Source organism: Microcaecilia unicolor, chromosome 1, assembly GCF_901765095.1.
Source record: "Microcaecilia unicolor chromosome 1, aMicUni1.1, whole genome shotgun sequence".
NCBI lineage: Eukaryota > Metazoa > Chordata > Amphibia > Gymnophiona > Siphonopidae > Microcaecilia > Microcaecilia unicolor.
Window position 1 is genome coordinate 681,366,496 of NC_044031.1, and position 21,928 is coordinate 681,388,423.

General features: G+C 42.5%; 1 protein-coding gene across 1 annotated transcript in view; it reads left to right on the forward strand.

The window, feature by feature from the left end:
- Positions 1-21,928, forward strand: part of MYO9A (myosin IXA) — a 980,547-nt gene that overhangs the window by 767,370 nt on the left and 191,249 nt on the right. The window contains 2 exon segments of the mRNA XM_030187859.1: positions 26-106; positions 2,641-2,751. Coding sequence (XP_030043719.1) covers positions 26-106; positions 2,641-2,751 — 192 coding nt within the window.

A 21,928-nucleotide genomic window follows, 5' to 3' on the forward strand; every position in this document is an offset into this window, starting at 1 on the left:
ACATAACTTCTGCTTTCTTTTCTAGACCTCTCTTAACAAGCTGATGGAGACTTTAGGACAAGCAGAACCTTATTTTGTCAAATGCATTCGTTCCAATGCGGAAAAGGTAAATTCTGTTATTCTATGTACTTGTACTGCACAATATATTTGATGACTAATAACTTTCCTTTGTAATACTGTTGCAATAACCTTTTCAGGTATAAACTAACTCAGTAGTTCTCAAAGCTGGTCTTGGATTCACCACATCTAGTCATGTTTTCACGATATCCAAAATGAATATTCATGAGAGAGATTTGCATTCAATGGAGGCAGTACATGCAAATTTCTCTCAAGAATATTCATTCTGGATATCTTGAAAACCTGAGTGGCTGGGGTTCCTCCAGGACTAGGTTTGGGAATCACTGAACCAACTGTTATCTTTTGCTCCATCTTAAAATTGTAATATATTGTACTGGGAAATTGCCTTTTATTTTGGAGAATACTGTGGATAAATGTGCTCAGCAAATCTGGGAATCATTTCACATCATAATGGTTCATACTATGCTGTATGATAACAGTAGTAACTTCTCTGACTCTCCCTTCAGTACTGCTTTATGATACCCCCTAACCCTGCAACCTAATACCTTCTTGATTTTCCTTTTACTATCCTATTCAGAACTAGCATTGTTCGCTATTTTTAAATGTACACCACTTTGTTATAGCCTGAGGAAAGACGGTATATCAAATAAATTAAACCATAAACCATACTGTATCCCAGCTCTAGTAACTTCTTTACATACAGTGGGGGAAATAAGTATTTGATCCCTTGCTGATTTTGTAAGTTTGCCCACTGACAAAGACATGAGCAGCCCATAATTGAAGGGTAGGTTATTGGTAACAGTGAGAGATAGCACATCACAAATTAAATCCGGAAAATCACATTGTGGAAAGTATATGAATTTATTTGCATTCTGCAGAGGGAAATAAGTATTTGATCCCCCACCAACCAGTAAGAGATCTGGCCCCTACAGACCAGGTAGATGCTCCAAATCAACTCGTTACCTGCATGACAGACAGCTGTCGGCAATGGTCACCTGTATGAAAGACACCTGTCCACAGACTCAGTGAATCAGTCAGACTCTAACCTCTACAAAATGGCCAAGAGCAAGGAGCTGTCTAAGGATGTCAGGGACAAGATCATATACCTGCACAAGGCTGGAATGGGCTACAAAACCATCAGTAAGACGCTGGGCGAGAAGGAGACAACTGTTGGTGCCATAGTAAGAAAATGGAAGAAGTACAAAATGACTGTCAATCGACAAAGATCTGGGGCTCCACGCAAAATCTCACCTCGTGGGGTATCCTTGATCATGAGGAAGGTTAGAAATCAGCCTACAACTACAAGGGGGGAACTTGTCAATGATCTCAAGGCAGCTGGGACCACTGTCACCACGAAAACCACTGGTAACACATTACGACATAACGGATTGCAATCCTGCAGTGCCCGCAAGGTCCCCCTGCTCCGGAAGGCACATGTGACGGCCCGTCTGAAGTTTGCCAGTGAACACCTGGATGATGCCGAGAGTGATTGGGAGAAGGTGCTGTGGTCAGATGAGACAAAAATTGAGCTCTTTGGCATGAACTCAACTCGCCGTGTTTGGAGGAAGAGAAATGCTGCCTATGACCCAAAGAACACCGTCCCCACTGTCAAGCATGGAGGTGGAAATGTTATGTTTTGGGGGTGTTTCTCTGCTAAGGGCACAGGACTACTTCACCGCATCAATGGGAGAATGGATGGGGCCATGTACCGTACAATTCTGAGTGACAACCTCCTTCCCTCCGCCAGGGCCTTAAATATGGGTCGTGGCTGGGTCTTCCAGCACGACAATGACCCAAAACATACAGCCAAGGCAACAAAGGAGTGGCTCAGGAAGAAGCACATTAGGGTCATGGAGTGGCCTAGCCAGTCACCAGACCTTAATCCCATTGAAAACTTATGGAGGGAGCTGAAGCTGCGAGTTGCCAAGCGACAGCCCAGAACTCTTAATGATTTAGAGATGATCTGCAAAGAGGAGTGGACCAAAATTCCTCCTGACATGTGTGCAAACCTCATCATCAACTACAGAAGACGTCTGACCGCTGTGCTTGCCAACAAGGGTTTTGCCACCAAGTATTAGGTCTTGTTTGCCAGAGGGATCAAATACTTATTTCCCTCTGCAGAATGCAAATAAATTCATATACTTTCCACAATGTGATTTTCCGGATTTAATTTGTGATGTGCTATCTCTCACTGTTACCAATAACCTACCCTTCAATTATGGGCTGCTCATGTCTTTGTCAGTGGGCAAACTTACAAAATCAGCAAGGGATCAAATACTTATTTCCCCCACTGTAGCTCGCTTTCCTGTACTGCATAGTTTTGTACATGAGTATCAAAATAATTATATACATCATCATATTACAGTTGTACTAAACATATAATAGTAAATTATTATAAAAAGAAAAATATCATATTAGCTCTCACTTCCATATAACTGTTGGTAGATAACTCTTCACTTGATCACTTTTTGGGTACAATGATCACTTAAATCATTACCTTGGATAATACTTCTGTACAGTTAATGTTTATTTGTTATATTAACCTCTGTCTCCTTCTCTCAGCTTCCTCTGAGATTCAACGACACACTGGTGCTAAGACAACTGCGATACACAGGCATGCTGGAGACTGTACGAATTCGACAGTCGGGCTATGGCTGTAAATATTCTTTCCAGGTCAGACATACTTCTATGACTATATGTAAACTGCTGTACAGACCTAGGGCTACATATTGCTAATACAGTATAGTCCAGATGCGTGCAAATGAATATGGAGTAAATGTTTGTACATCTGAATTGCATACAAGTTGAATTGACTATGTTACTATTATTATAAAAACACTGGCAATTCTATTTTGGTGTACTTTAGAGCAGACAAACTCGGAGCTATATAGTAGCATCATTACAAACTGATAGGATCAAACATGGTTTTCTTTTATTTAATTTTACTTTAATAACAAATACAGAGGCTTTTATGAGGGTAATTTTATAAAAGCATTTTCTGCGTGCAAAGCCTGTTTTATATGTGGAAAGGGCTTTTATAAAATTGTGCAACTGCATTTGAACCTAAAAAATAAATCTTGGAAAGAGTGTGCCTACTTTTATAAGATCTGTGCATAGGCATTTAAGGAGCTGCAGTTTGGATGAATCATTAGAAGAGTTGAGCTGTATGTGCACATTTTATAAAATACACAGGATGTGCGAAGGACAATATTTTATAAAGCATTTTCATATGTAAAATGGTGCTTATAAAATTAGCAACTGTATCTCAACAGAAGAGTCAGGGTTAGGGTTACAGATCTTTGAATCTGTAAGCAATGTGAAAGGCAGCACCGGTGAGAACCTGTGGCGCTCATTTTTCAAGCAGATAGATGTCTCAAAATTGCCAAAAATATGTCCATCTGCCAAAAACATCTAAATGTTGATTTTTGAACAGGCAGAATTTGGACATTTTGTACTGAGTTTGTCCAAATAGCAAGGGGGAATGTTGTGGGCGGTTTTGTTGGGTGGGACTAGGGCGGCCCCAAATTAGGACGTCTTTCAGTGATAATGGAACAGGAAGATACGTCCAGGTTTAAAAAGAAGTGCGTTTTTATCTAGATCTGTTTCAGTCATGTCCAAGTTTTTAAAAAGATGCTCTGAATGACCACTGGATGGATTAAAGCTTGACCCCTTCTTAATCCCCCAGTGGATGCTGTCCCCCTCCCACCCCCCTAAGAACTGAAATTGAAAGGGGATACCAGGCACTATGACAGTATCAGTGTGGTTTTTTACTGCTGCACCCTATACTGCATGATTTTTGGGTATTCGCGTCTTTTTAAAGACGGTTATCCTGATCTTTAAATTTTACCAGTGATTCCATATACAGACCCCTGACGCAGGCACTTTCCTGAAACACAGTACTGTGTCGGGTCCTTGAAGAATTAAAGATTTTTTGAAAAATAAAGACTTTGATATTTAGAACTCTCGTCTCCTCGTCTTCTGTGAAAGAGCACTGCTACCCTCACTAGTCCTCACTAGAATGTTAGGTATTATTAGGAAAGGAATGGAAAACAAAAATGAGGATGTTATAATGCCTTTGTATCGCTCCATGGTGTGACTGCACCTCGAATATTGTGTTCAATTCTGGTCGCCACATCTCAAAAAAGATATAGTGGAATTAGAAAAGGTGCAGAGAAGGGCGACGAAAATGATAAAGGGGATGGGACGACTTCCCTATGAGGAAAGGCTAAAGCGGCTAGGGCTCTTCAGCTTGGAGAAAAGGCGGCTGAGGGGAGATATGATAGAGGTCTATAAAATAATGAGTGGAGTTGAACGGGTAGATGTGAAGCGTCTATTTACGCTTTCCAAAAATACTAGGACTAGGGGGCATGCAATGAAGCTACAATGTAGTAAATATAAAACGAATTGGAGAAACTTTTTCTTCACTCAACATGTAATTAAACTCTGGAATTCGTTGCCAGAGAATGTGGTAAAAGCGGTTAGCTTAGCGGAGTTTAAAAAAGGTTTGGACGGCTTCCTAAAGGAAAAGTCCATAGACCGTTATTAAAAGGACTTGGGGAAAATCCACTATTTCTGGGATAAGCAGTATAAAATGTTTTGTACATTTTTGGGATCTTGCCGGGTATTTGTGACCTGGATTGGCCACTGTTGGAAACAGGGTGCTGAGCTTGATGGACCTTTGGTCTTTCACAGTATGGCAATACTTATGTACTTCTGCTTGTTCTTCTCTACATAGTGACATAAGGTCCTCTGCTTTTGCGGGTTTCCCCATTATTGGCATACCCAACAGAACAACAAGCATCTCCCAGAAGTAGCCTAGTTGTCAGTGCAGTGAACTGTGAACAGAGGGAGCCAGTTCCAAATTCCACTCCCCTTAGCACGTTTGTGGTGGAAATTGTCAGCCCCGACCAATGTATTAAGAGTTCTTAATATTATAAAGGGGAAATTATGAGCCCTCCAAGACCATCAAATTACTTACTATACCTAAATATAGGAGGCATCTGCAGAGTAGAAGGCAATTGTAATGGTGTACAGTTAGTTCTCCGAGGACACTATTCTCACAAGTGGGTGATGCAGACCCGTGTCGCCCGGACCGGAATTTACCAAAGCCTAATGAGAGCTTTGTGGAGCATAAGACACGCTCCATTGTGCATGCGTGAGTGCCTTCCCACCCACTGCGAGAATGCAGTCTCCTCAGTTCTTTTTCTACCGCTTTGAGGAGAGGGCATTTTTTTTACCGTCTCCTCACATCGTTCGGTCCTAGAGAGCCTTTTTGTGCCTTTCGGCTATTTTTTGTTAATTTTTTCGTCCTTTATTGTGTTCCTGTTGAGGAACTCCCGTCCTTTTATTTTTCCTGTAGGTTTTATTGATTATGCCCGGTTTTAAGTTTCCTTTTATTTTCCATTGTCATTAGGCCGCTTTTAGGCCTTGACTTTGGCTGGGAACTTTCCCTTTCATTTTTGCAGTGCCTTGCCCTGTTTTAGGCACCATTGCTTCATTTAATTTAGCCAAGAAAGTTTGTCCTTCCGTGTCCACGAAGGTTCCCAGTGGCTTCAAGCACTGTACCCGGTTCAATTGGATAATGTCCGAGAAAGACACCCATTCTTGGTGTCTACAGTATCTTGGGCCCGACCATAGCCCCACTAACTGTGTTCTCTGTCTTCGCGTGAAGAAGAGGTCCCAGGTTTCCAGAGAGGCGAGGACTTTTGGAGCCAACTCCGGTTCCTCGCCATCGGCATCGAGGCAGGGATCGATGTTGAGCATCGCACGGCATCGGTAAGCATGGCTGCTGCTAGACCCTTAGACACTGGGAGCAGTGAAGCATCGAGTGTGTCTCCAACTGCCTCGAGGCCTCCTGATGTGCAGGGCCCCTGAGACTGTTCATTGTCAGACCCAACCCTGAGGTGATGTGTGGATTCAACTTTGTCCTCATTGGCACCAAGCAGCCTCGGTGACAACACTTTGAGCGAAGGCCTAAAAGCTTCATCATCGGTCGCCCTTGACGCATGGTGCCGGGAGCTCCGGGGCATCAAAGGATTCGGCACCCGAGAAGCATTGGCACCGGGAGGACCGTTTCCCCTACATATAGGAGGTCCCAACGCTTCGGTCTCCTAGCAGCCAAGACCCTACTCTATTGACCCCGGCAGTTCTGCAACCTATGCCTGAGCCAGCACCCCAGCTTTTCCTAGTGTTTGGCACTCAATGAGTGCATTCGGGCCTTGCTCCCTGTGCTACTGGATGGCCTCATGCAAAGGTGTGCATCAGCACTGGGAGTGCATGCACCTACCCTGCCTCCCATTGCAGCCCCGCTTGGCCCTCAGCCTGCAGTGCGACCCTGGTGTTGGCTGGCACTCCCTCTTTGTTGGTGGAGGAAGCTTTGCCAAAGTCAAGGTAGGAGGCGACTTCTCAACGCCACTCTCGAGGACATGGTCCCTCCACGTCGAGGCAGGTTCAGTCTCGATACTCCCATAGTGAGGTATTGGCTGACATCGAAGAGGAGCACTCTTGGGATTCAGAGGAGGATCCAAGGTACTTTTCATCTGACAAGTCCTATGGAATTCCCCCTGAACCCTCCCCTCCACCTGAAAAGACAAAGTCTCCTCTGGAGAGCCTTTCATTTCCATCTTTTGTAAAGGAAATGACTGATGCCATTCTATTTCCCTTGGAAGTGGAGAATAAGCCCAGGCCCAGGGCCAAGATGCTGAGGTCCTAGAATCCACATCTCCTCCTAAGGAGGCTGTGACTGCCCCTCTCTGCGAGGTACTCAGGGAAGTCCTTTTCAGGAACTGGGAGTCCCTTCTGTCGGTCCCTTCAAGCCCAAGAAAATTGACACCCAGTATTGGATCCACAGTGCCACTTATTTCTCATCTAAGATTAGTACTTTGCAACTCTCTCTGACAGCATATGTGAAGTTGCTAAACTCAAATCAGGAAAACAACATATGCTCTTGACCCATGATATCAAATAGTTTAACTACTGGTAATGTCCCCATAGTGTGGAAAATAGCAGTTGTCCATTCCATCCTGAAGAAAAATAACCTTGACTTGTCCAAAGCTTCCAATTATAGATCAGTCTCCAATCTTTCATATCTTTCTAAGATTAGAGAAAAGATGGTCTTCATCCAGCTCCTACAACACACTGAAACTTATCAGATCCTACATCCAAGGCAATCCGGATTCCAGTCTGGCCATAGCACAGAAACTGTAATTACATTATTGCTCAATGATCTTCACGCTGTATTTGACAGGTGTGATGTTGGTCTTATCGTTTTGCTTGACCTAAGAACTGCATTTGATCTTGTAGATTATTCTGTACTGCTCTCTAGACTATCATTTATTGGGATTTAGAGATCAGTCTATAATTGTTTTTTTTCTTTTCTTTCCAATAGTTTTCAGGTTTCCATACCATCTTCTGATTTGAAGCCTTTCACATTGCATTGTGAGGCCCCCCAATGGTATGTTTTCCCTCCCCTTCTCTTTAATATTTTCCTTAATCCATTTGCTACCCTTATCCAAGACTCGTCTGATACCGCATATTTCTGTGCAGACAACATGCTTCTTCTCTCCATCCAGAATCCCTGTAATCCTGATCTGTCTACACTACAAACCTGCTTAGATTGCATTGATATCTGATTGTCCTCCCACAAATTTCTCCTTAATCCTTCAAAGACAGTAACTTCTTAGATAACTGGTTGTCCATAACGTCTCTTTCTTACTCCAAATTTGAGAGTGACCCCACTGACTTTAGTAGACTTTTTCAAGTACTTAAGGATCCATCTGGTTTACAGACTGGATTTTGGTACTGATGTTTCCTCAGTAATTAGGTCAAGCTTTTTTGCTGTCCATCAAATTTGGTCCATTCATTCTTATATTTATGACACAGCATGTGCTTCCCTCCTCTGTGCCCTAATTAAATCATGCATAGACTATTGCAACATCATTTACTCGGGTCTCTCTTCAGCTCTGCTAAAAAGGCTCTAAACAATCCAAAATACCGCAGTGCATTGTTTTGATCATGTCACCCCCTCCCCCTTCTTGTCCATCATTACTGATTGCTCATACCCTTCAGAATCCAATATAAAATACTCACCATGGCCTATAAAGTACTACGTTCTAGAACCCCTTCATATCTTTCTTCTCTGATTGTACTGTATACCCCCTCAAGAACTCTCCAATTGATATCCACCCATCAGCTCTGTAACCCTACAGTTCACTTCTCACAGTTACAGTCCACTCGATGATGCTCATGTTTCTGGACTGCTCCTTCTCTTTGGAACTCCCTCTCCCCCTGCTGTCCTTGCAGAACAGACATTCCCTGAGTTTAAGGCTGCTGTCAAAGCTCATTTGTTTGACTTAGCATAAGGTGATCAGTTGAGACGGTAGGAGTGCTGTTGGTGGCAGTTATTTCTCTCTACCTTCTTACCTTGATACTGTTTCATATTTAATTTCATCTTATCTGGCTTTTTATTTTTCTTTCTTCAACTGTTTCCCTTTCCTGTCATAAATTGTAGTTCACTTCCGTTTCCTCCTATGATATTTTTTTGATTGTGAACCACTTTGGTTTTGAAACACAGTATATCAAGTCTGTAATAAACATAAACAAATATAAACTGGAAGCCAATAAGTCTCTTTGGGACCATACGTTAATCTGAGCACACTATCTTGGATAATCTGAATTCTATAGAAGCAAAAGAAGGAACAGCACTGAAACAAAGGCCACCAATAAAACAGTTTATTGAAAAATATTGATTCATGCAAAGAAACGGACATGGCTACGTTTCCTGTACGCAAGCTGCATCAGGAGTGTTTGTTGATAAGTTACATGAATCATTGCTTTATCTCCACTGTTTGAATTGCCTTTCAGTTTTTGAAGAAACTGCTCCACAGTAACAGAGCCTCTTTTTCGATTTGTAGTCTGATGCTTTCAAAGCAGTCTGGTGGATACCATTATAAAGGGCATTGCAATAATCAATACCACTGATTACTAATGGAGAGGTGCGTTATCAACAAGGATGACATTTAAGATGTGTTATTTTACTGTTAATCCAATTAATAAAATAACACATCTTGACAGTACCATATGATGAAAACTACGCCCCTAAATAAGAACAAGTGTGCAGTTTGATAAAGCAGTGATCTTATGGACCATATTTGACAAATGGCAGGAAAAACATTTATTTATTTGTTTGTTTGTTTGTTACATTTGTATCCCACATTTTCCCACCTATTTGCAGGCTCAATGTGGCTTACATTGTTCCGTAGAGGTGTTCGCCATCTCCAGTAGAGAAACAAATACAAGGAGTTGATGTGGTCAGATAAGGTTCATGTGTTATACACACACTGGGGAATTATAGAGAGGAAGAGTTAGGTGGAGTCTGTTACAAGCTTTGGTTTCGTTGTGTTGCGGAGTTTAGGCACTTAAGTTGGGTCGATGGGGTATGCCTTTTTGGAACAGGTTGGTTTTTAGTGATTTCCGGAAGTTTAGGTGGTCGTACGTTGTTTTCATGGCTTTTGGTAGTGCGTTCCACAGTTGTGTGCTTATGTAGGAGAAATTGGATCCATAAGTTGATTTGTATTTGAGACCTTTGCAGCTTGGATAGTGGAGATTTAGGTAAGTTCGTGTTGATCTGATTGCGTTTCTTGTTGATAGGTCTAAGGTCTGTCATATATCCTGGGGCTTCACCGTAGATAATTTTATGGACCAGGGTGCAGATTTTGAAAGCAATACATTCTTTAATTGGTAACCAGTATAGTTTTTCTCGGAGGGGTTTGGTGCTTTCGAATCACGTTTTTCCAAATATAAGCCTGGCTGCTGTGTTTTGGGCGGTCTGAAGTTTCTTTTTGAGTTGTTCTTTGCATCCCGCGTAAATTCCATTACAGTAGTCTGCATGACTACTTAGTATCAAGCTGCGAAATGTTTCCCTCAGGAAGAATGGTTTCACATGTTTGAGTTTCCACATTGAGTGGAACATTTTCTTAGTTATAGAGTTAACTTGGCTCTCAAGTGTAAGGTTATGGTCGATGGTAACTCCGAGGCTGTCTGAGATAGGGAGGGTGTAGTCTGGGGTGTTTATATTTGTGGGTTTGTTTGTATTGTATTGGGATGAGAGGATGAGACAGTGTGTTTTGTCTGTATTGAGTTTTAGTTGGAATGCATTTGCCCATGAGTCCATGGTGATTAGGCTGAGCTTGATTTCATTGGTGATTTCTGTCAGGTCTTGTTTATAAGGTATGTATATTGTGACATCGTCTGCATAGATGAATGGGTTGAGGCCTTGATTGGATAAGGACTTGGCTAATGGTGTCATCATTAGGTTAAAGACCCATTGGTCTTGGAAGTTTGAGCTTTGAATGTTAATATGTGCATACAAGTGTTATAAACATACTACACTTAGGCATTCCTATATAATTCTGGCAGAGCAGAGGTAGAGTTGTAATGTTTTTTTTGGTTTTTTTTATGTACACGAGTACATGAACAACTTACATTCATGCTTTTACATCTTCTTGTGAGCAAATGTAAATTTGTGTGAGAGCATTTGTGAACTGCTGGAGAATCATTATAAGAGCCTATTCTAAAATACAAGTGTCAACACAAAAAGTTCCCAGTGCTGATAAAAGGCGAAAACCACCATTAATATATCACCACATAACAATATCAACCTTATTACAATTGAATAAAAAATGATAATTGTTTAAAAATATGGACCATCAAATGTTAGCAGCTGTTCATTCAAAAACTTCTAGGATGCCAAAATTAGATGGATTATAGATATAGATATTATTTTTACCTGAAAGATTTTTTATTTTTTTTATGGCACAAAATAGAATGAGTATTATTTTTTTTATTTCAACTGTAGTAAGGTTGATATTGGTATTATTTATGCTTTGGGCCTTTATAAAATAGGTGCATTTTTGGGACTTCTCACATAAGTGTCCTGTTATAAAATTAGACTGAAAAAAGGCAATTTTCAAAGCAATTTTCACAGTAGAAAAGTGTTTATGCATGAAAAGCAGCTGTCTAAAAAATTGTCTGCTCTGTATTTGGGTAGAAGTTCATGTTCATGTGAAGTTCCATAGTGCGTTTACTTTGATCCAGTTTCTTCTTTTTGTGAGCCACACTGAACTTTGATAGTATGTGTGGGATTTAAGTATCATGTAATGTAATGTAATCAGAGGAAAATGCTCTTAGAGGTAAGGTTAGGATAGAGATTGCAATAGCACAGTACTTTTCTATTTTCACATTGTTATAGTTGAAAAATATCTGCATTAAAAACACAATTATATATGGGTACTTTTTGTGAGGCAGTTTTTAATGCAAAAGTATGTAGCTACTCTTACTTTGAAAACTAATGCAAAGTCTTAGGGCAGTGTTGAAAATTGCCCCCAGAATGGAGTATTTGCATACATTCAATACAAGAATGGCATTAGAATGTTATTTTTTTTAACATAAAATCAATAAATTAGAAAAATCTGAGTTATGAGCATAGTAGCGAGAGTAATTACTCTCCTGTTTACTGGCATTACATCTAATGTTAGAGGTGTTCCAGTTTTTAGACTGCAAGGAATATAAGCTGAGAGACCATGACTCACGCAAGATACTTTTGATTGCTGTCCATTTTTCTGAGTGATATTATTTTTCAGTTCAAAAGACAGCACAGGATTATAGTCCAAAAACTTGATTTGTAACCACCAATACCCAGACTCGATATTTGGTCAAAATCCAAACATAAATAGCTTCTCTCTCTCTGCCAGGATTCTGGAGCCTGTTATACTTTCTCATAGGGAACTATTACTACTGCTTGTCTTTCACATAATTGTGTAATGACTGTTTGTGATGTAATGATTGAATGATTGCTGGGGAATCCATAATTCCGAATTCTTGATTTACATGTTTATATGATTTAAAAAAAATAGACAATAGCATATCAAGCAAGAAGGTTAGGTTAAGACAAATGACTTGTTTTCAGCTAGGTTCCAGAAGCACAGAGACAGAGAATTGTGAGCCCACATATAAAGGAGGAATTTTATAACTGAATGGATATATGAAATATGCTCATAATTTTCCCTGTGCGACACCAATGCATTTTCAAACAAAAAACGCATGCATGTGTGTTAGTTTTGAAAATTATATGCTCATAATTTTCCCTGTGCGACACCAATGCATTTTCAAACAAAAAAGGCATGCATGTGTGTTAGTTTTGAAAATTATATTAGGGAATTTATCTGCATAAATGTATGCATGTACATTATATGTCTTCCCATCTCATCCAGGGAATGCATCCAATCAGTCCAGTTAAGTTATCCAAATGAGGCTATGTTCAAATTCTAAGACGTTACCTATTTTAAGCTCATTTTATAAAGGCAACATAGGTGCCTGTGTGCAGTTTTAAAATAGGTTTGTAGAACCAGCTTCAATAGTATACAAATGTTCATACACAAATTTTACACGTGTTCCAAAGTTGGTATAAATGTGTGCATCATATGTTGCAACCCCATCTCTACTTTTTATGTGTGATTGTGGCTGCTCAATTTTTTTAAGCCTTTTTTCAGGCTTTACAAACAAAAACATTTCATGAATTACCCCCAAATTGGACACACAATTTTATAGACACCTACTTCCACAAATATAGTACTGCTTTGTGCACAAATGCCGCCTTAAATTTTCCTTACAGAAAGCAGGTTTAAAATGTGTTTCTATGGATAAAATAATGTTTTATGTTTGGAAATAGGTTTTGCTAAAGCTGTCCTCCCAATATTTGGATAAATTTGTGCACCTGTATGCTCATAAGGTTAACCAGGCAGTGTAGAGACATTCTTGGGCGAGTTTGGGGAAGAGTTAGCATTTATGCACAGGCTTTATAAATATGTATGTAAATTAATCCAGGAAATCTGTGCATGCCAAAGAGAGGTGCAAATATATGTGCATAACTTCCCTGGGGTAATTTTCAAAAGAAAAGTATGCATGCATAATTTGCTTTTGAAAATTAAGCAGTACTCACACAGGGAAATGCATGTGCGTACTATTTATGCATCTGCACAATTTTATTATTATCTACACAGTTCATGGTAGGAAAGAGGCTTTAAATTGTTACATAGGGAATTTCTCCTGATCATAGTCTAGTGTTCAAACCATTTATCCACCTTGTCCCCTCTGCATTATGTAGAGAATGTTCTTTTAAAAATATATGAGGCTCTTTTACTAAGCTGCGCTAAACAATGGCCTTTGATATCAGTGCATGGGGCTTTCCCGTGCACTGAGGCCACTTTCAGCGCTGCTGTAAAATAGCTACATTTTCCATTTCTTCAATTAATGGCCACGTGCTAATTTCCCAATTAGCATGTGACCATTAGTGCAAGAGCCCTTACCGACACCTATTTACTATACAGTAAGAGCTCCCACACTAGCCATGTGCTAATTGGTTAACGTACAGCAATTCAGCTGCGCTAACTGATTAGTGCTGGGCATGCCTACTGTCCACCCCCAAACATGCCCCCAGTGCTAAAAAATATGTTCTATTTTTTTTAGTGTTTGAGTAGCATGTGGCGAACACAAAAATACCTTGGAATGTGTGAGCGTACATCACAGTGGTGGATTTTAACCTGTGGTAAGCACGCATTGGTGGTTACCGCAGCTTGGTAAAACGGCCCCTATATTTTTTGAGAATGATCTATTGGTTCAGCAGCAACATACCGCATTGCAGAAGTCCTGCTTCCTCTGAAGGGAAAGAGAGTCATGGCTGTTGCCAAATGATAACATTGTTAGCTGAAGGAATTGCAGTTTTTGACTACTGGCTAAAGACCACCACTGCAGTGGCAGGGCTAGGGAAGGTAAGTACAAAAAAGGTCAAATAAATGGAGGAAAATTCCAGGGTAATCATGAGTGCTTATAGAAAAGTGGTGGATGAAAATGAGGCTCACATTAATTTCTGAAAACTGTTTTAGTATGCAAACTGATTGTGATATTGATGTGTATAGCAACACTGAACAATACTGTATTGCTGTAAGCTTCCAAGAGTCTGCATTGATGTCCATTATCAAGAATCATGGCAATATGAAACTGCTATAAACAAACCTAAATATCTCTGTCTCAGTATACCAATACTTTGTTGATACAGTTGTGTCAGTGCTCATTAAAAGCATTTTATGAATAATGCAAATAAAATACTTGTTACTTCAGTGGCTTGTTCAAATCAGGACAGTTGGGATGCTTGCACGTGTAAGTGCACTGCACGCTGTTCTGCAGTGTTTTAGTGCATAAATTTAGGGGGGATGTACATTTGGGCAAGGCTTGGGAGGGACATGGGCTTGTTTCCAACATATGCACATAACGTCACAGTTATGTACACCCATTTACACCTGCTATTGATTTAGCATAAGTGGGCACACCTATATGTACACACGCTGATGCTCACTTATGTTAATATTGTCTAATTTCATCTTGCACCAAGATGATGTTGTAGAATTAGTGTTCAGTGCACAGCATCAAGGCACCTACATTGTGGCATCCACTTCTGTCCCATATGAAGGCAATTTTAGAACAGTGTGCCGATGTTTAGGTGTCTGGAGGGTGCCTATGTATGGCCTATTCTAGAAAGGAAAGTAGATACGTACTTTCTTTATACTGTACTGTACTATACTTTCAAATTTGTAAACTATTTTTAAGGAATCGGCATTAAAAATCTGCCTCTACTCATGTTGCAAATCTGAATCTCTACAACCCCTCCTAAAAAAAACAGCACAAAAGCATAGAAAATGGTCAGTCGCTCCCTCCCTTCCTTTTTTAATCCCCCAGTATTCTGGCACAGTGCTATCATAAAAGCACACTGTGACCGCAGATATTAATATACACCCCATGCTATTGCCATATAAATATATACAGAAGATAACATTCTATACAGAATGCTGCCATTCGACTCCTCACCAGATCCAAGCAATTTGATCATATAATGCCACTGTTAAGGGATGAATACTGGCTGCTTGTTCAATTCAGGATCTCACTTCCTTAACGGAAGACTTTCCACATTTGTCCTGTTAAAGCAAGGAGGAGGAGACAGCACTCAAGGTACTCAGTAGATGAGAGGCTAATGCAGTGCAGCTTACACTTCCACGGGAACCCCGCAGGACCTGCTTCCGTCCCCACGGGAACCCCGCAGGACCTGCTTCCGTCCCCGCGGGAACCCCGCAGGACCTGCTTCCGTCCCCACGGGAACCCTGCAGAACTGCTTCCGTCCCTGCGGGAATCCCGTTTCCGTTCAGCTCTCTACTCTGATTATAAGTCAAGGGCTGTTCCTTGTCCCTCCTCCTCCTCCTTCTGTCTTCCCTCCCCTTTGGGTGTGGGGGGAGAAAGACTTGTTGACTATAAGCAGGGATCCCAAGTATATATTGTAGTTCCTGGATAGATGCACAGGGGCATTCCTTTCCTAGGGTTACCAGCACATGTTTATGAGATTTGGTACTCTGGATCCCTTATTGACATCTTCAGGTTCTCCTCCTGTGCTAATTTTGGCCCAGTCACCTGTCAATCAAAAGGTAATAGATTTAGATAGATATTTTTAGGGTGATTTTCACCTATAGTGAGTGTTCTGCAGTTGTGGAATCTTGGTGTTGATTATCTTTGAAAAACAATTTAGTTCTTAGGTCTTGAAGTATAAGTGAGAAGTCTTGTTTCCTAAAAAGAACATGGTTTCGTGGTCTTGGATGCAGTGGCTGAAGACCTCATTCCTGATGTTCAGATCTCCCATTTCCACGTCTTCCCTGAGAGTTGTCCTTTATGCAGTTCCTAGGCTGCAATTCAGTAGACCTATATATTAATTATTTCAGTGTCACAAGGCTACTTTCTCTTTCAAGAGTCTGAAAGGAGCCTGAGCAGATAACCTGATCTATTCCCTGCCAGAGAAAACAGAGGTTATTTTATACCATATAGGTGAGCCTGCTAGACTGGGATGAGATTTATGGTCAGGAACAGTAAGTGATGACTGTTGTCCTGGTAGAGAAATAGGTCCAAATCTTGGCCAATAGCTAGGGAGAAGACAGTGCAGGTAGTGGCAGCAAGACAACATTACTTGCTAATGGGAACAATGTGAGGAAAACTATGCCTCGTGCCCTGGTAAATGTCAGATTTTGTCTAGAATGGAGTTCTCCTGCAGAAACCCAGCAGCAGCACACCATTATCATTCAGAGGAATTTTCTGAACTACTTTTGGGATCCTGAAGTATAGAAGGACTGGAGGAAGTGGCTGTGGCTCTACTAGGCGTTAGGTGGAGGGAACCTCCACGAGCGTACCTCATATCAACTTGCTGTTGCTCCAGGCAGCTGTTCCAGTTCCCCAGGCCAAACAGGGACAAAGCAGATATTCCGTCTACTTCATTGTCTCAAACAAGGAAGACACCTTTCGTCCGGCCTTAGATCTCAAAGATCTAACCTGCTGCTTCTGACCTGCTTTCTCATGAGACCACACTACTGGGGACCATAAACAGTTTGTTATAAACAAGTTATTTTCCCTCAGTGTTTTGTAGGCCATCAGAGCCAGCTGGTGCCCTTTCTCATGAGTTCCCGCAATGGAAGTTAGTCTAAATTCTCATACAGTGGTGGAAATAAGTATTTGATCCCTTGCTGATTTTGTAAGTTTGCCCACTGACAAAGACATGAGCAGCCCATAATTGAAGGGTAGGTTATTGGTAACAGTGAGAGATAGCACATCACAAATTAAATCCGGAAAATCACATTGTGGAAAGTATATGAATTTATTTGCATTCTGCAGAGGGAAATAAGTATTTGATCCCCCACCAACCAGTAAGAGATCTGGCCCCTACAGACCAGGTAGATGCTCCAAATCAACTCGTTACCTGCATGACAGACAGCTGTCGGCAATGGTCACCTGTATGAAAGACACCTGTCCACAGACTCAGTGAATCAGTCAGACTCTAACCTCTACAAAATGGCCAAGAGCAAGGAGCTGTCTAAGGATGTCAGGGATAAGATCATACACCTGCACAAGGCTGGAATGGGCTACAAAACCATCAGTAAGACGCTGGGCGAGAAGGAGACAACTGTTGGTGCCATAGTAAGAAAATGGAAGAAGTACAAAATGACTGTCAATCGACAAAGATCTGGGGCTCCACGCAAAATCTCACCTCGTGGGGTATCCTTGATCATGAGGAAGGTTAGAAATCAGCCTACAACTACAAGGGGGGAACTTGTCAATGATCTCAAGGCAGCTGGGACCACTGTCACCACGAAAACCATTGGTAACACATTACGACATAACGGATTGCAATCCTGCAGTGCCCGCAAGGTCCCCCTGCTCCGGAAGGCACATGTGACGGCCCGTCTGAAGTTTGCCAGTGAACACCTGGGTGATGCCGAGAGTGATTGGGAGAAGGTGCTGTGGTCAGATGAGACAAAAATTGAGCTCTTTGGCATGAACTCAACTCGCCGTGTTTGGAGGAAGAGAAATGCTGCCTATGACCCAAAGAACACCGTCCCCACTGTCAAGCATGGAGGTGGAAATGTTATGTTTTGGGGGTGTTTCTCTGCTAAGGGCACAGGACTACTTCACCGCATCAATGGGAGAATGGATGGGGCCATGTACCGTACAATTCTGAGTGACAACCTCCTTCCCTCCGCCAGGGCCTTAAAAATGGGTCGTGGCTGGGTCTTCCAGCACGACAATGACCCAAAACATACAGCCAAGGCAACAAAGGAGTGGCTCAGGAAGAAGCACATTAGGGTCATGGAGTGGCCTAGCCAGTCACCAGACCTTAATCCCATTGAAAACTTATGGAGGGAGCTGAAGCTGCGAGTTGCCAAGCGACAGCCCAGAACTCTTAATGATTTAGAGATGATCTGCAAAGAGGAGTGGACCAAAATTCCTCCTGACATGTGTGCAAACCTCATCATCAACTACAGAAGACGTCTGACCGCTGTGCTTGCCAACAAGGGTTTTGCCACCAAGTATTAGGTTTTGTTTGCCAGAGGGATTAAATACTTATTTCCCTCTGCAGAATGCAAATAAATTCATATACTTTCCACAATGTGATTTTCCGGATTTAATTTGTGATGTGCTATCTCTCACTGTTACCAATAACCTACCCTTCAATTATGGGCTGCTCATGTCTTTGTCAGTGGGCAAACTTACAAAATCAGCAAGGGATCAAATACTTATTTCCACCACTGTATGTTTTAAAAAGTCACTTAAAATGTGTTTGCAAATCGGACAAACTGTACTTTTTGGTAAATAGAGACTTGGCCTCATGGCTTCCAAGCCCACAATTACTAGGTGGATGAAGGAGACTATTGTATCAACTTATTTGCTTGTGGGGAAGCAGGCTTCTCAGGTTTTGAGGGCTCATTCTATGAGACATACAGCAAGATCTTAGCCGGAGACTACCTTACTATCTATTTGCAGGACGGTGACAGTCAATGCTGCATTGCATACCTTTGGCCAGCACTACAGGGTGGTTGTTGTGGCACGCTTGAAAGCCAGTTTTTGGGCTTTGGTCCTCACGAAGGTAGTGCCAGTATCCCACCCACTCTATGGATTGGTTTGAACATCCCACAGAACAGTGAGAAGCTACGTAATGGAAGGGAGAAATTAGGTCTTACCTGATAATTTTCTTTCCATTAGTCTTCCCACTGTTCCAGAGGCCTGCCTGAGATTTGAGTTGTTTAGTCTGTGCGAAGTAATGGGTCAAATAACGACACCATGCATGGTGCTTCCTGCATATCTCTTGTTCTCTACAAGTTGTGCAGAGATGAGAGGTCCACATATTTTTGCTTGTCTGGTTAGTGTTAGGATAGCGAGTTATTTAAGTTGGTTGTGTGTGTTCTTGGTTTCTTCTCCACCTGCTGGTTGATGGACATGGGTTCTGGAATAGTGGGAAGGGCTAATGGAAAGAAAATCAGCTAAGACCTAATTTCTCCTTTCTTTACCCGTCTCTTATGGGGGAAGACAACAGAAGACAAACTTAACCCTCTTAGAGGGGGCAGAAATGGCTCTTAAGACACAATCTCACAAAAGCTCCTTTGGGATGGGATGTTGTCCTTGAGAGTTCACTATTTGGAACCTGAGCTTAGTCCAGAGGGCTCAGTGTTCTATTCCTCTCAAGCCTCGCATTACTAAGTCTTGGGACAGAGGTTGGACTCCTTGAGTAATTTTAAAAAGGTATTATATCTGTAATCCCAATATGCACCCCCTTCTGAGGATATAACATTTCACTGCTGGCAGAATCATACTCTTTCTCCCAATGGCAGAGAAATCAGATGATGTAAGTTGAGGCAACGGTGTCCATTCTCAAGTTAATTGTAAGCTCTTTGAGCAGGGCCTGCCCTTTTATGTTAAATTGTACAGCGCTGCGTAACCCTAGCAGCGCTATAGAAATGTTAAGTAGTAGTAGTAGTAATTGTCAGCCACAGTTTCAGATCTTTGTAGGAGCCAAGGCAAAGTTGTATTTAAGGCATCAATTTCTGGAGGGGTCAGTGAGATGATCACCTCAGACCACACCAGCAAGAATTGGCAAGTCCCAGAAAGCAGGGAAACCTACTTAGTGCAGAAGTCATAGGCAGAGTTACTCTCAAGGAGGTTTGATAACAGGAGACAACATGAGCCTATCTGACCCATTATGTGGGCTGAAACCAGTAGGTAGAGCTTGTCGCCCTATCGGTTTCATTGTTTTGGGTGTACCAAGATGGTGGCAGCTGCAATGGGGAGAATTAAAACCTTGAGTGGAGTGGGTGATGACTGATTTTAGCCTTGTGACATCATGCTGTCTCCTGTTATCAAACCTCCGCGGAGCAGGTGGGGGAAGAGAGGTTGGTAGTTGGGAGGCGAGGATAGTGGAGGGCAGACTTATACGGTCTGTGCCAGAGCCGGAGATGGGAGGCAGGACTGGTGGTTGGGAGGCGGGAAATACTGCTGGGCAGACTTGTACGGTCTGTGCCCTGAAAAAGGCAGGTACAAATCAAGGTAAGGTATACACATATGAGTTTATCTTGTTGGGCAGACTGGATGGACCATGCAGGTCTTTTTCTGCCGTCATCTACTATGTTACATATAAGCTGCTCTTTCTAGTCTATAAGATTGTTCAGTGAGACCAGCCCTCATATTTTTCACAACATTTAGTTACTCCCCATCTGGGACTCTCTGCACTTTGCAAACACCTTCTACAAGTTCCTACTGTGCGCTCTGTTCCTCTTTTCACTATCCGTTCCCAGATATTTACTGTGATAAGCCCTACACTTTGGAATTTACTTCCGCTAGCCTTAGGGCTTGAAACCTCCCTGCCCATCTTTAAGTTCCAGCTCAAAGCTCCCTGTTCACACTTTGTTTTGACTCCAGCCAACCTTCACCAGTCGTGGGTGCAACTCAGACTATAAGATGATGTCCTTCCCCTGTCTATTCTTCATGCTCACCTTTCTGTTCCAATGCTTTGGGATTTTCTTTACGTTTCTCACCTCTGCTTTCCTGTTTTTAGTTTAGTTCTGCATCTTTCTGTTTTGATTTAGAATTGTAAATCACCTCGATGGTCTTAGGTGGTATATCAAGTGTTTTTAGAATGAATAAGGCACAAAGGGGTGCCCTAAATGACCAGATTCTCCGAGGACAAGTAGGCTGCTTGTTCTCACATGTGGGTCGACGTCCACGGCGGCCCAGGAATCAGCAAAAAAGTTTGTAAGCAAAATCAAAACAGTCTTTCCAGAGAATTCTGTCAGGTGGGCAGCGCGAACGGCTTCCCGCCCACCGCGCGAACTTGCCTCTTTAGTTCTTTTTTCTCCGTGGTTAGGTGTGGCAGTGTTTCCTCTGCATCTCCGTCAGGCTCAGGAAGAGAACTACTCTTCGCAACTGAGTTTCGTTTTCTTTTTTAAAAGGATTTTTTCCCTTTTTTGTGCTTTTTCTTTCATGGCACAATCATATCGTTTGATTTCACCGAAGCCGTTTTTTCTTCCATGTCATCGAAGACAACCAGTGGCTTCAAACGATGTACTCGGTGCAACCGGACCATCTCAGATACAGATACCCACGCCTTGTGTATCCAGTGCCTTGAGCCCGACCATAGCCTAGCCGCTTGTAGTCTGTGTCTTCGTATGAAGAAACGGAACCAAGCATCTCGAGAGGCTCAGCGAGAGAAGCTTTTTGGGGCTCAGTTCGGTCCTTCGATGTCAACATCGACATCGGTACCGAACTCGGTGGCATCAACATCGACAGGAGCATCAAGGAGAGAGGTAATGGCTGCTGAGAGACCAACTTGCGCTGAGAGCAGTGAGGCGTCAAGTGGGTCTCCACCTGCCTCGAGGTCTCATGTTATGCAGGCTCCCGGGACCGACCTTCATTGGACCCGGCCCCAAGAAGACGTGAGGATTCCACATCCTTCTCATCGGTACCAAGGAGTCTCGATGATGGGCATCGAGCAAAGGCTAAGAAGCACCGTCATCGTTCTCCTTCGACGCACGGTACTGGGAGCTCCGGGGCATCGAGAGAGTCAGCACCCGAGAAGCATCGGCACCAAGAGGACCGCTCCCCTTCGGTACAGGAGATGCCGACGCGTCAGTCTCTTGGCAGCCCGGTACCTGCTCCCGAGCCTCCACGGATTCTGACACCACCTGTTCCACCGGGCCCGCAGCCTTCTCTGATGGCAGCTCTCGACGAGCGTCTCCGGGCCTTGTTTCAAGAACTTCTGGAAGGCTTACTGCGACAGTCAGCTTCGGTTTCAGGTGTGCTTGCGCCTTCTGTGCCATCTGCTGCAGCGGTGTCTGGCCTTTCTGTGGTGAGCTCTCCGACTGCGGTGCCACCTGCGGCATCCGCATCCGCTGCCACCCAGGTCGACTCCCCTTCGAGTCAGGGGAGGGAGCTTCGC